Source organism: Scophthalmus maximus, chromosome 12, assembly GCF_022379125.1.
Source record: "Scophthalmus maximus strain ysfricsl-2021 chromosome 12, ASM2237912v1, whole genome shotgun sequence".
In the NCBI taxonomy this organism is placed as follows: Eukaryota; Metazoa; Chordata; class Actinopteri; order Pleuronectiformes; family Scophthalmidae; genus Scophthalmus; species Scophthalmus maximus.
This window is the reverse complement of record NC_061526.1, coordinates 4,178,899-4,194,563: the sequence shown is the minus strand read 5'-3', so window position 1 is coordinate 4,194,563 and position 15,665 is coordinate 4,178,899. Positions and strand designations below refer to the sequence as shown.

At 43.3% G+C, this 15,665-nt stretch overlaps 1 protein-coding gene across 6 annotated transcripts in view; it reads left to right on the top strand.

Annotated features, from left to right (window-relative positions):
- The window catches only part of trmt44 (tRNA methyltransferase 44 homolog), a 34,124-nt gene that overhangs the window by 4,253 nt on the left and 14,206 nt on the right, over positions 1-15,665 (top strand). For 5 of the 6 annotated variants that reach the window (XM_047336139.1, XM_047336140.1, XM_035611628.2 and 2 more), the window contains exons 7-12: positions 183-289; positions 656-839; positions 1,860-2,196; positions 5,437-5,553; positions 12,219-12,419; positions 12,930-12,988. In XM_047336139.1, the coding sequence (XP_047192095.1) occupies positions 183-289; positions 656-839; positions 1,860-2,196; positions 5,437-5,553; positions 12,219-12,419; positions 12,930-12,988 (1,005 nt within the window). Of the gene's footprint in view, positions 1-182; positions 290-655; positions 840-1,859; positions 2,197-5,436; positions 5,554-6,712; positions 7,410-12,218; positions 12,420-12,929; positions 12,989-15,665 lie in introns of those variants that run through there. The other variant, XM_035611652.2, reaches the window with a different exon arrangement.

Here is a 15,665-nt window from a genome sequence, read left to right as displayed (position 1 = left end):
AGACTAAATAAGTTCTCACAAATATCACATTGGCGGGTGTGTGATGTATTAAAAGTTTGGAGACTATAAACTGTTTTTCTTTTTTTTGTTTTTGGACAATTTCCACTAAGTGATTCAGAATCAAATCACGCCAGGGTACATTTTCCCCTGCTCATGTCATTTTTGGGTCTTTGCTATTTCAGGAAAAGGCAATTACTCCCGGGGAGAGCTCCTTATTCCCGGGCGCAGACTGGCTGATTGGGAACCACTCGGACGAGCTCACACCGTGGATCCCCATTATAGCAGCCAGGCGAGTCATCAACACACACAATCTCACCCAGCAGCTCAAGTGCCAGCTGATCTCTCCAGTTTGGAATAACATTATGAGCAGAGGGAGGATGTGTGAATGTGTGTTTGTTACTGTCAGTTCACTCGTGTGTTTATTAAGACGACCACCTGGTGGCGATGCTGAGCCTCAGTCTGAGAAATCTGCCTTTCCTCTGATGTGACTACAGACGGGATAAACATTCGCTGTTGGTCGTTGCCTTTTGTCTGTTGTTGAACAGTTTCCGCTTGAGAACACAAGCAGCACTGAGTATATTCACTTTTAAGAGTTTATGACCATGTTTTCTTTAGCGCAGAGTAAGAATCTGTCTTTTGATCTCTCATTGCACAGGTCGTCTTACTCCTGTCGGTACTTCGTCCTCCCCTGCTGTTTCTTTGACTTCTATGGAAAATACCAGCGACGCCAGTGCAAGAAGTCTCAGTATAAAGAATACATCGATTTCATCGCCGAGGTCAGCCAAGTCAGTGGCTTCAACACTGAGGAGGACTGTCTGAGAATACCATCGACCAAACGGGTAGGCTTACAAGTGCCAAAGTCATTCACCCGACCCACATTGCTTATGTGTTTCACTCATTCCCCACAAAATCCTTGCTTCCTACAGTTCCCATAATGCATCTCAATAGCATTGTTCCTTACATCTTTCCTGGTAAATGCCCGCATCATTCAAACCCCACACCCCCACTTTACAAAAAGGGCTACAAGTATCCATTATTGATTAATTTGCAGATCATTTTTTTCGATTGTTATGTGCCTCCAGGGTTCTCCAAACCTTTTTAATGCCACATAAGCATGAAATTCAATGCCAGCCTAATTGGCCATACTGGTAAACGGATGATGATATCAGAAAACATATGGATTTCAAGCCCTAGAAAGAATGAAATACCAGGCAGAGTTTTCAGGATCCGAATCCTCTCTGCCCAAAGAGTTGGCTTATAGCTACAATGAGCTCACAGGTTCACAGACTGCTCTACAGACGAGGGCGATTTCTCCGGTGTGCCAGGGAACACTGAAGCTGTCACCACAGTGCCAGGTTTATCACTCTGCTGTTATTGAAGAGCTTTAGCCGTACACAGACCTGTGCCTGCAGCTAAAGGGCTCCATCACATGCAACATTCTATTCTTGTTAGCGGATGGTAAAATAGGTCTTTCAAGGGAGTCATTACATCTTTCCACAAAATTATTACAAAATAACTTCCTGTTCTTCAAACGGCACAGCTGTGCATCCTTACCTAGACGCGAGGAAATAAATCAAATCTCTATTGTCCCCAAAGGGACATTTGTTTGTAAGCTGGTAGTCATTAATAACTGTTATACACGTTGATTCATAAAGATAGCAAGCACGTATTTGCTGGGCTTTTAAAGTACAGGGAACAGTTTTAGAAGATAAACATGGGTTTATTTAGATGATTTCTAGAAAGTTGAAAGAATAAGTGAGTTTCTGTATTATAATTTCCACACTGAGCTTCTAGTTTTGCATGTTTCAGGCGTCAGCACCCATGGGAGCTCTGCTGACATTCAGCTCTTCTTTCATCAGGTGTGTCTGGTAGGAAAGTCAAGAAACTACCTGCTATCCGATGAGGCCGAGGCAGAGCAACGGCGAGCTCATTACATTCAGAGCCGACAGGCCACACCTGGGCTCACAGTTCAAAGGTCAGACATCAGAAACGATGGGTACTGTTGCCATGGGAGCATTACCAGCGGGAGCAGCTGGGGAGCCGGGTTCCAGCCCCGGGACCGGGTGGAAATGGTTAGAAACTGCGCCACGCTCCCCCGGGACCTTGTCGACGGTGTTGTCCTGCAGGTCGCCAAGGTTCTTCTGGGAATGACTGTGGATGACGGTGGGGGATGCTCCGCTGACTGGAACCGAGGAGGTAAAATTTGCCACACGACGACAGCCACAAAGCATCAGAGATAAACAAACCAGTGAAACCAGGACATGAGCTGTTAAAGGGAAGCATTACATTCAGACTAAGACACATAATCTGTGCAGTGTTCTGATCCAGTTGTATCATTGTGCCCTTTGGAGTTTTCTAAATTCATTGCTTAAAAAGGTTAAAATATTAAGAATAGAACTGCTACAAAGATTGTAATACCATAGTATTTTTCTTTTACCCCACCAAAAAGGATTTAAAGAATTCTGAGAATACTGTAACATCCACTGGCAAAATGTTTTGTGATACTGTGTTTTGCTAGACATCTGTCCTCCTACCATTATGGTATTGAAATAAATATAATAAGAATATTTACAATATAACACACTATATAGAGAGGTATTTTATTAAAAGGTTGCTGGCAAACCAAACAATCCATACATTTAGTCTTTGGCTCAGACAGGCAGTGGACATCTCAGTAGCTGGCTTGATATAGCTCTCAAGCTCCTTTTTTTTGTTATAACCTGAAATTTAAAAAGCTTTGTGCAGATCCTAGTCTTCAATGAAATGGTTTGAGAAAAAAGTGAAAAGGTTTCAAGTTACTCTCATTTGCATCCGCCAAATGCAAAGCTGCAGCCAACAGCCAGTGAGCTTAGCGAAAAGCCAGTCAGATGGGTTATGAGATGTGTTAATTGATGAGCTTTCAGCTGTTTTCCTATGCTCCAGTTCTTTATGCTAAGCTAGGCTCACCAGCTGCGCTGCGGTCCTGAGGTCAACAGACAGATATTTTCGAATCTCTGAAGCGCACTGCAAGTCAAAGGCATATTTTCCAAAACTATTCACTTGACTCAGTTCCGACCAAATGTGGTCGGAACCGAGTCCCCCACACTTCTCGTCACTAGTCTGAACCTCTCGTGTGATCCCCCCGCCATCATCGTATCCAAACCCCCCTCCCACCTCCTTCATTACCACCCTGTCCCCGCTCTGCATCGGTTGACGGGGCCTTCGTGACAAGGAGTGACGCCACTTGAACATTGAGCCCTTTGCCAGCTTCCATCTGCACCGCACTGTACAGAGAGTACCACATGCTGCACATCACACACATACACACACACGCACACGCACACACACACACACACACACACACACACACACACACACACACACACACACACACACACACACACACACACACACACACACACACACTATTTCACTCACACTCCACCCACACATCACCTTTGACAAGGCCTCTGCACCCCCGCCGCCGCACGCACACGCACACACGCACGCACACACACGCGCACACACACACACACCATGTGAATGAGATAAGGAGATGAGGAGACTACTATGATTAAAACAGAAAATTCTCCATCAGGATGTCAGGGCTGAAATTAGAGGTAGATAATACGAGGCAGAGCGAATAAAAGGCGTGCGTCGCTCGCTCTGTATAGAGATGACTGGATTAATAATGCACCGCCATCTATGAGTTATGCATGAGTATGCATTTGTATTGAGGTATTCCTACCAGTTATCTGCTGTGTAAGAACAAAGGGTAAATTCATGGGGAGCCAGCCGATATTGAATAGATCCCAGGCAGCCTCATGCAGGGGCCTTTGAGATTCAGTCTCCCTCCATTTTTTTAGTGCATCTTCAAAGAGTGTGATGGATATTGATGTTATAATCTTTTAATTTTAATATCCAAATAAAAGTCAAGATGAATTTTGAATTTAGCTTTTGTATAGTCCCGAGGAGGTAAAGCTTAATTGAATCAAATGAAATTAGTCATCTTGTGACGTCTTGGGGTGGTTCCGACTTGCAGGTTAGGTAAAGACAGCTTTATTCTATCACCATCTTATGCAAAGAAGGTAAACTGGAAACAAGAGTGAACCTATCTTACAACCTATCTTAGCTGTGGTCCGTTCAGATTTACCTCTCGGAAATTTCCGGGCAAACCCTTTTTCCACCCGGCCCTGATTCAGAATTCGGCTTAAGCAGCAAAAACAATCCTCCACAACAAAGCGGCGATCAGTCGCTGGCCACCGTTTGCACCGGGGGGAAATTCAACCTTAAACAAGTCCAACTGTGCGTCAAGCCGAGCCATTAATAATCATCTACGCCTGGTCTCGGTCCAAACAGAGTCTAACTCTGTCAATACTGCCCTTCTCCCATTAATCGCCATTAACGTTGTCGGCAGTAAAGGGCAGCTTTAACCGGCGTATTGATATTATATTAAGGCCTGGAGCTCCCTGGCGTCTGGGCTGTGGGACGGCAGCCTGCCCAGTTTCACACTCTGCAGCACAGGACTGTGTTTGGCTGCGCGAGTGTCTGTGAATGTGGGAGTGTGTTGCGTGTTTTAGAGATTAACGCGGCAATTTGAGCAGCTAAATTTGGAATGTATTCGGGTGCACAATATGTTTTTTTTTTTTTTTTTTTTCATGGATTTCTGTGGCAAAAAAGCAAGCTTTGGGAAACTGAAAGCTGTCACACTGTGGCTCATTTGTACATTTTAATGTACATTGGAAAGTAGAAATAGAACATTTATTCCTCGGACTGACTGAACTTAGATCAGAGTCGCAGACAGTATATATTTTTACAGTGAAACCGTCTTGTAGCCGTGGATCCCTAAGCCAACAGGGACTGTCTGAAGTGGCCTTGCAGATCTGGTGTAAATTGGTGATGAAGATCGTATTAAGTCGTCTGTGGATTTGGGTCAAATATTGTCATTAAATGGTCCACAGGACCATTGGAAATCCTGTGGAGGGGCCCTCTCCGATATGTCAAAGAAAAGAGGAGGAAGATTGTCATTTGTACAAACCAAAGGTCAGCCCTGATTGAATTCTCCTCTGGGGGCGCGGAAAGGGCAAAGCCGGAAAATCGGAGAAACGGAGCCCAAAGGCGGGGCTGGTGTGGACATAGAGGGGTGTGCGCCCTTTATCCGCTTTCGATTCACTAAACTCAGAGCGTAGGTCTTCATGTTGCTCAATCTATTGTGATACTGCGGATGTGGCGCTGCCTTAAACGACTCGTTATATCGACTCGAGCCGTTGGGCTCTATCGGATGCATCTTTTTTTGTTTTGTTTGCGTACTAATGGATAGAAATTATTTCTGTGCATGCCTGACACAGTGTCGTGATATATTGATGAATGTAACATCGATAGACCTCCCCTTGCTCTTTTGTCACGTTTTAACGCTCGCGTGTTGCCTCCACCTTGCCCTCCTCTCCCCCTCTTCAGGCAGCCTCTCTGTGAGCGAGGTGGCCGGGCTGCTGGAGCAGGAAACCCTGCAGCTCCTGAAGAAGGAGTGCGGAGGCCTTCAGACGCTGCTCAAGAACAACCATCAGGTCTTCAGAGGTACTCTGACGTCTTTGGGTCTGCACAGCTAGGCAACATGAAATTATGGGCGGGGAAAAAAGGTTATTTATCCAACAGATATTTTTTTTTTACTGGAAATGCAAAATATTAGAAAAATGTGAACAAAAACACAAACAAAAAAGGCTGCTATTTCCAAAGTCAGGAATAAGCTTATGAGGCAAACTACTTCATTCAAGAATTACACGGAAATCATTTATTTTCACTTGACACTGGACTGGAACCCGAGCGATATGGATTTTGGTGGCCCGATGCCGATACCAATATTGGGGAGTAAAAAACTTACGATACCAATATATCGGTTGATTGGTTAAAAAAACATTTTGTCTTTATCAAACCATTATGACAATTTTTTGATATTGAAGCTTGATGTTTTACTGTTTAACACAAACTACTGTATATTATAAATAACAATACGAATACGACCAAATACATAGATAGATCTTGAATATAATATAGAAATAGATATTTTTTAACTTAATGCATGAACATGAATCTATTCTGCACCGTTTATTTTATGAAATAAATGTATTCACACTGGCAAATGTGAATGCAGATAACGATATTATTGAAATATATATCTTTTGAGCTCTACTGCAGACTAGATACGTAAGAATAGATGAGAAACAGGAAAACTTGGATTATGAAACAAATTGCTCCACACCATGGGAAATGACTGTAATATTCAGGGATTTTCAGTTTCAAAGGCCTCAAACTGACTTTCTGCCATTTTAAATTAAAAGATTTGCTCTTATGGAATGCTCACAACAGAAATGTCAAAGCAAAAAAAGTTCAAAGACCAATCAGTCAATGAGCAAAATACACATTTGCCGTCGTGTTTGACCTTTGTTGCGTTTTGGTCCTTAAATCCTCCTCCTCTCAGTCTTAATCAGGGGAGATATTTTCGAAACACAGTGGCCCATTCAACCCTTTGTACGAATGATTCATCCAGGAGAGTTTTTCAAGCTTAAGCGCGCCCAATCTGCCAGTTATCTTTTTTATTATTATGGTGAAAATAGACAGGTTGTTTACTTCTGGCAGCCCCGAATAACTCCTCTACTTCGCAACTCGCGACAGATTTAATTTTTAGCTACTGCAAGGACTTTATCCTGACGAGAATCCTGTCGCACTTGTCTTTCAGTGGAAGGAGGGAGGGTGTACATGAGAGACTGGCGGGACGGGAAATCCTGCAGGGCCAACCCCAAGAGAAAGCCCGTTGCCCCCGGCGCCCTGAAAACTCGTAGCTGCTGGTTTCACGCCCACCACCCTCAGGGCTGCCCTCTGCAGGCTGAACACTGCGCCTTCGCCCACGGACCCGGTGACCTCCGACCCTCAACCAGACCTCTGAAGAAGATAAAAAATGACGTTTTTAGATAGATCGCTCCTCATTTTTTAATTCATTGATTTTGAACTTTCTCCCAACAATAAATTAACCTCTAAGTTAAAGAAACTAAACGGGGACGAGGAACTAGATTTCTAAACGGCACTAAGTGCTCTGTCCATCATTGGATGTTCCTGCTGTGGAAACTCCCCACGCCTGCTCCTGCAGCCACACGGCGAAGAGAAGTCTGATTTTTATTGATGCCATGTTACATCATTTCTGGGAACTGAGGTCTTGAAGCTTCGCAGCGTCCCCCTTCGTTCGCGTGTCAGGCTGCCAAAAATGCAATGCTTCCTGACGCGGCCTCAGGTTTCACTGCTGGTTTGCGGGCCTCCTCCGGGTTATCTGCTGAAATTTACTTTCAAAGGAGTCGTTGCTTTGTACTGATTTAGGCGGTGGACTTTTGTAAAAGATGCAACAATCTGTTCTTACTTAACATTAAAGGGGATGCCAGGCACAGTTTTTTCCTCAACTACACGAATACTATGGAAGCAAATAAGAGACATAAGTCTTTGAACTTCAACAGTCACTGAATACATAATGTTGAAATATTTTATTTTGAAAAACATGTATCTGAATTTATTTGTGCGGAATTCACCTCTTTGAAATTATTTTACTTCGGTATTCAGATACAAAAAAAAATTCAGATTCAAATTTCAAGTTATAATTTTTCGATTGCTCAAATTCAGATCGAAAAATTCAAGTTAAATATTCACACTCTCATATTCGATTGCTCAAATTCAGATCGAAAAATTCAAACAGTAATATCCGGGCTACCCAGGATAGGAAAAGCAATTGAGCCTGCATGCAATCGAACCGACATCTGGCAAAGGGGAAACGAAGTTTGCTGTTTATGTACAATCGAACTCAGGGCTCGACAGGAGTATGTTGAAGCTAAGTATGTTTGGAACACAGATATGGTTTGTGTGACTCGTGTCTCTATGTAGGTAAGTCATCACATGACAGACAGGCCCTGCTCTGATAGGCCAGACGTCAGTTCGATTGCATGCAGGCTCAATTGCTTTTCCTATCCTGGGTAGCCCGGATGTTACTGTGTGAATTTTTCGATCTGAATTCGAGCAATTGAATTTCAGAGTGTGAATATTTGACTTGAATTTTTCGATCTGAATTTCAGCAATCGAATTTCAGAGTGTGAATATTTAACTTGAATTTTTCGATCTGAATTTCAGCAATCGAAAAATTGTAACTTTAAATTTGAAATCTGATTTTTTTTGTATCTGAATACCGAAGTAAAATAATTTCAAAGAGGTGAAATTCCGAACAAATAAATTCAGATACATGTTTTTCAAAATAAAATATTTCAATATTAAGTATTCAGTGGCTGTTAAAGTTCAAAGACTTATGTCTCTTATCTGCTTCCATACAATACTTCCTCTATATTTATTGTATTTACGTCCTGCACTTCACTTGTACGTTGAATTCATCTCAGACTGGTGCTTGGGGGGTTCACAGCCAGGGCAGAGGATAAAGGCCGGGCGGCGTTTGAACAAAGTAAATGTTAGTGCTATGAATTATTTGTTGGCAGGAGTTGAGGGGTGAGCTGGGCAGAGCTGCATGTCGTCCCCTGCGGACGGGTGCTCGCCGCTGTGTCCCTGGAACGCGGTGTGCCGTCACCCGTGGCTCAAATGTCAGCGGCGGTAAGGCCCACCCAAGGCCTGCGGCGGGGCGATGAGAGGAGCTCCCTCGGGGGTTTGTTTGTTCATGTGACACTCAGTAATCAGACGATGATACGAGTAAGGGACAAACGATGTACGTCCGTTTTAATTTTAGCAATCACAACCAGACCAAGATTGTGAAGTGACAAAGATTTGAAATATTGTCGGAAGCCTCATTGTCATTCTGCAGGTTTGCCAAACAACATAATGTGCGCAGTGTTTATATGACATTGATTGAATGAAAGGATTAAAAGGTTGATTCACCCTAATTCTAAAACAGCCCATTTATAATGGGTGGGGAAAAAAAGAAAGATTAGGAAGAAAACATTACAATAAGTCAAAGTATCAAAAACCAGGCAACATTTTTGATTAATCTCATATATTTGACTTAATATTTCATAATTGTCTTTAAAAAAATGTTTTGATTAATTGAATTGTAATTTTGACAAATAGTCATTATATTTATACATTATATATAGTATACAGTGTCTCATAAATCCCATAATCTTGGCTCTTCAATGGTCCAAATTTTGACTTGTCATAACCGATTGTAAAGTCATAATATTGATTTATAATGCCCATTTATATCTTACTATGTAATAAATTGGACCACCGTCATTGTGACTGAAGTAAAAAAATTGTATTTTAATGCTCCTGACAATTTGTCTCTTTTTCCTTGACACCATGTTGAGGAACTTATCAGTCATCAGTTTTTGGAAGAAAAACAAATTCAATAAAAACCAAATTAATTATGAAGCAAGACCACTGAAACAGGAGGGAGTCCAGCAGTGGCTCTCGTACACTGCATCCTTTCCTTGTTTTCCCCTGCACACTCTGTAAAAATCAATACATCGGTTGAAAGGGAGTTGCTAAGGTTAGTTAGGAGACTGGGTGACCCCGTATACCCTGGAGCTCCCTGGTCGTGTCGCTGAATAATGATGAAGACGTACATTTATATTTACTCATATCTGATCGCAGGTCCGACACGGGGACAAAAAGCCCCTGAGCAAAGAAACCCCTTATAGATTTTTGGGGCGCTTTTGAGTGTAGGTAGGTCAGGTCATGAAGACAAAAATGGACAATCGAGCTGCAAGTTAAACTGCACTCAGTCATATTTTGTGGGATTTAATGACCACCAAATCATTTCTCTCTCCTCTCTTGTGCACCCGCCTCCCCCACTCCCACCAAACTCGCCCTCACCCCCTCCCCCGTGTCATTATGCCTCATGGAGCTAATCGATTCATGATAAAAGCTCCGGGTCTGCAAAGATCATGTGGTCCGATCGACCTACTGCCATACATGTATCTGCTGAGGAGTGCGGCTTTCACCTGCCTGCTCGCACACTTGCAGTTGCTCATGCCGTGACCCCTTTGACCCCGGCCCTTTCCGACTTGCAAGCCAATAAAGCCGTCGTTGCGACTCGCATCGTTGGCCTGGAGATGATCCAGAGCAAGCAAAATTACCCAACACCCCTTCAACCCGCCCACACGGAGTGAGTCTCACATAAACACATCATAGGAGGTCTGCTGCTCAGCCGTCTGAAAAATGTAACACTGTGCCGAAAACAACAAACGGGGGGAAAAAAGTGTATCTTCGCTATGCCCAGGTACTTTGGATTCATTAAAGGATGTTTTGGAAACTCCTCCTGGCCATGGATCATCAAATCATTATTGACTTATTCTAGCACTGTATCTTAAAAATTCTAAAACAAAATGTCTGTGTCCTGAATGTTGACTGTGCGAGAAAAAAAAGTTCTGTTTCATATCGCATGGTCTCAAGACGATAAATACAAAATGGAAAATGTGTTCTCAAAACCAACGCACTACATAGTAAAGCAACTGTAGTATTACTACGTGATACTCTGTTTACTACAGCCATGTGGTTAATCAGATCTAGAGCTTTCAACCACACGTAAGCTCCTGTAGGGAAAAGTAGATCCCAGACAAATCTGTAGTGAGTATGAAATTATATTTTATCACCAACAGACAGTAAGTTACCAACCTGTGGCTCAGGATCCACTAAAGGAGTCTACAGTGGGCCCAAGAAGACAAGGACAATAGGAAAATAATATCTCTCCTATTTTACTAATGCTTGATACTTTAATCTCTTTTTAATTTTAATCTCTCTTGTAAAATACTGTAGATCACAACACAAATCCCTGTATGTTCAGTCTAAATTTTTGTAGATACCAGGATGCTGTTGCTGTTCCCGTGGAAAAAATGTGAACTATGTAAACAAACAGTTTCCCTTTAACAAAGCAGATCTGATACCGAACAGTGGCTACACTCCACGCAGTGCACAGGAAAGGATTAGAGATGCGGAAAGCAAAAGAGGGACCAGAGAGGGGAGACAGACAATTTTACTTTCCATGCCTGAAATCTAGGTCAGGGGAGAAGTGACTGCATGCGTTCGCCTAAGCCAACAACTTTTCCCCGTGTTTCCCTCATGCTTTATTCAGCGTGGCACCATGGGGCTTGATGTAATGCACCGTCCCCGAGACAATATTTTGGATTTACAGAAGCCTCTCTCTCAGCAAGGCTGGGACATGTAGGACTCCGGCACTGACAGCTGTCACTGCGCCGAATTCTGTTTGTTTGACTGTCGCTGTGTTGGGAAAAAAATCGTTGTCTCCGCGGTTTTTGTCTATTTGGTGGTATTCTGGAGATGTCGGTTGTTTCAGCAGATAACTGTGCGCGTCTTCAGTACAGCTTTCAAAGAGCCTGTTCCTGTGCCTGTGGAGATTTCTCTCCTTAAAACTGATAACAGGGGCAGATTTACCTTTTGACATTCTTTTGTCATTTTGTAAACAATCCTCGATTTCACGCGCCGACAAAAGCAGGCCTCTCATTTTCTAGCGGTGTGTGAAATGAAAACCCCTGCAAGCAGAGCTTATGAACGGTTGGTTCAGAAGAGTCTCCTGAACACTTTTTCAAAAACTGGAACCGAATGGTCTTAAATGTGCACAAACAACTCGGAGGCGGTGCACACGCTGGGATTTAAAAAATGTGGGAGACTACCGATATTACAACAACTTTAACCATTTTAAATATGTTACTAGTACCGTTTCATATTAATATTTGTATCTCTAGGCCTGTATCACTGTTCTTTTGAAATGAAAGGATCCAAAGGATTTGGAGGAGGGTAAGCAAAGTTACCGCACCACCACCTACACAACACTTAGACTGTAAAACTATGAATGGTCAATCAAGATTAATTTAATGTATATTTCACATAAAACTTAAATTCTTCCTAAAACCAGGTGATTCTCTGCCTTATACCAATCTATCTATCTATCTATCTATTTATCTATCTATCTATTTTCAAAAATCTGTAAATGATTTTGAAAAATGACTGAAATGAAAACACTTTTCCTAACTTTGTCCTAAGACTTACTTGAAGAAACTGAAAAGTGCACAGCAAACCCCTCCAATCCTCTCCTCTCCCACACGGGCTTTGATATGTCAAGGATGAAATTGTCATCTGGCCCCTCGATCAATATCCCGGAGCGGACGGTCACAGCAGATAACAGATAAGTCCAAGTGTTGCCTCGTGTGCTGTACCTCTTACCGAGTGTCATACTGTACCTGCAGGAGAGCCCTTCTTCACCCACTGCACCTCCTCCGACACCTCCCCCCTTGACCTTCCCAATCACCTGAGCTCCTCCGACCCGGGTGACTGCTCAGAGATAAGGGTGTCACGGGCTCTTCAGCTGTCACACCTGGTGCCTCCTTGGCATTGTGCGAACTGTCCTCCGAGCCGGCGGAGGGAGAGAAAGAGAGGAGAGGGGGAAGGTAGGTTTCCGGTTGACATTTCACCATTCGGCACATATACTCCATTTGAAATTCAGAAAGTTTCGCGTCGAGCCATCCCCAGTGGAGGGCTGCCAAGCATGAAAGGCGCTTCTCCCCGACACATTGCTGGAAATACACAAATACACGCATGGGCCGTGCACTGGCATCTGCTCAATTCGCTGAGATTTACATGGAGTTAAAGTTGGAACATGGCTCGTGCTTCGCTGCGAGTATAAACCTCCATATTTACTGATTCACTTCATCCGCCAAACCTGAACGGAAAGACAACAGTGACAACAAAATACTCACAGATCGCTCCACAGAATTCATATTTGATCAGATGTTTGCCATTGCCTCACAGAGTATAAATTCCTACTCTCTGCAATACATTTAGTCATAATAAATCTATTATCAAATTCCATAAGGATAATGCCAATGACCAAATGTAAGTTTGCAAATCTCCATATGCATGCTTCAAATTATGTTTTTTTTCCTCCCCCCCCAAAACAGTTCAATATCCACTTCGTAGTGGAGTCCAGAAAGAAAATGCTGAAGCAGGAGACTCTCAGGTAATATCACAAAGGTGGGAGGGGGCATACTGTGCACATTATGGATACACATGAGGAGACATTTTGTGAAGAGGACAGAAATCATCAAATCACGTGAATGCTGTTGAAGTTGGGATCACTGCATTTGCAGTCGCAGATAATATCTAAGCATCTGAACATGGAGAAAAACTGTAGAAATTCATTTGTGAACGGCCTGAGCCTGTACATCAGCGTCTTGCAGCACAATCCTCCCCCCCGATCTGCAGAAATCAATCACACTTCATTTAAGACTCAGGATGTCTTTGGCTACTATTAGCAGCTCACAGGGCGGCCCCATATTATGTGATTCTCATGGGACAAAATTACTTACAGCAAACATGATGTAACATTAACTCACAAATCTGTTCTTTTGCTGTTAGCCTGGCATATCACACTTTTGGCCCATGACCATGTGAAGAGTGTTAAAGTGATGTGAGCATCCAGTACCGGCGACTCGCCTTCACAAAGTTGCAAAATTGTTAAAAAAAAAAAAAAAAAGGTATCTGACAACATAAGAGCAGCTCGGCAGCTCTGGTGTGAAGTGAAAATTGGGGTTACCGTAGAGGCAGACCCGGCGGAGGGGGTGTCGTTACCATGGGCGACGGGCTGAGGTGACCCAGATGACACAGAGAGCTGCTAAGCCTATTGGACCGCTTCGCTTTGACAGCCACGCTTAGTGTGTTTGATATTATCCAGAGAAAGGCCCTGACACTGCGTAACCCAGAAGTGTGTAGTCAAATCATTGCCACTGACCGATTAGGGATTGTGTTGTTGCACTCGCATCGTCCAGTGTTTAAATTGTGCATGAAAAAAACAAAACCACCAGTGTTTACCTTTCGTCAAGCACAGCCTCTCCAAATACAGAGTTGTACTAGCTGTGTGTGTGTGTGTGTGTGTGTGTGTGTGTGTGTGTGTGTGTGTGTGTGTGTGTGTGTGTGTGTGTGTGTGTGTGTGTGTGTGTGTGTGTGTGTGTGTGTGTGTGTGTGTGTGTGTGTGTGTGTGTGTGTGTGTGTGTGTGTTTGCGCGGCAGCCAATAAGGAACAAGTCAAACAGTTCGACAGATCCTGTACATGTGGCCGAGCAGAGTATGGGCAAACAGTGTCAAAACACAGAGATGGCCGCTGCTGCCCTGTTTATTTAATAAAAGCATGTTCACCGGGGCACACGTTCGATATGGGTTTTAGCCACCTAAAGGTCCCGTTTGTGAGAGACACGAGAGCGTGCATACAGCAGCAAACACCTCTTAAAGGAATTGTTAGAGAGGCAACAGACAACTTTCGTTCCCATAGCGTTTCCAGGTGGTATTATTGTTTGGTCATTTCGTAAAGACGAAGATTCAAATGTCTGGTAATATTAATAAGTAAGCTGGTTGTGTTACTAACTCATCTAGTAAAAGATGGCTTAGTTGCTGGCGCTCTCTCCACGGAGGTTAATGCCCGTCTGAGGTTCACTCTTGTTTCATCTCTTTTTCTATCTCTCTCCTTCTTTGCCAAAGTTTTTTTTATTTTTATTACGTAAAACATGTTTGGTTTTTTTTGGTCAGGCTTAAATAATAAATACAGATAATGTATTAATTGGTAAGCTTCAGAGGTGTTGGTAGGTGTATTTCCCCACGCAGGCTCCTCGCGCATTTCCTCTCCATATCTCTTTGGTGAGACATGTCATGTGTTATTTGTGTATTTGTGGAACTGTTCTATGAGGGGTAGTTCTAGAACTGTAAAAAAAACGATGGAATGAAAATGATTTTAAATGACACCGTCGGGCAGATTGTAAAGATTGTTTTCAGCCAGCGTACATGTAATTCAGAGGGACTTGACTGTGCTTAAGCAGTTATTCCCTGTAAGACTAAAACATTTAGTGCTGCATGTCTTTGAGAGTACGCTTGTGTGTCCTCATCACACCACCGTGAGAAACATGTCAATGTAATGAGATAAAACATGCTGAGGGTTATTTTCAGTTGCAACAGCAAAACCCTCAAGCACCAAAGTACACAGAAATTGCAGGACTCAATTTTTTGGTCTAGCGACACAGGTTCTCTATTCTTTCCCCGTCTTTCTTTCCCGTCTTTTGACGTGACATCGAGCACCGAAAGCTACGTACCGCATGCAGGCGGCGCCATCGCTGCAACCGGCGGGCATGTCCGGAATCAGAACGAGCAGTCCACTTTTGAACAAATGGCTTTCCTCCGTCTAATTGCTCTCGGACAGGAGTGTTTAGCAGCCTCGTCTACTGCTTTTAAACACTCCCCCTGCCTCCTCAGAGAGGCTACGAGTGGGCGACGCCGGCTGAAAATAGCGCCCATCGAGGAAGGATGAATCAAAGCTGCACCTTGTGCTCAATTAAAGATTAACTAGACGTTGCTGGCTGGTGTGGAGGTTTTTCTCAAAGCCCCGCTTTAACTTCTCTGATTTGGGTTATGTAACATTTTTATTTTTTTTATTTTAATAAACTGCATGGGCCACAGTTAAAAAAGTAACGACAGCCGTCAGTGTGGCAGCATCAATCCTGTCGTGACAGGCGGTTTCCAACACGTTGATTAATAGGCCGCTCACCGCTGCGAAAAATCCCTTAAATCATACTGATTTGTACGAAATCCGTCTGAATTGATGATTAATTAATGGACCCCCACCCGCGAAAAGAGGTCCAAGCGGTGGACATC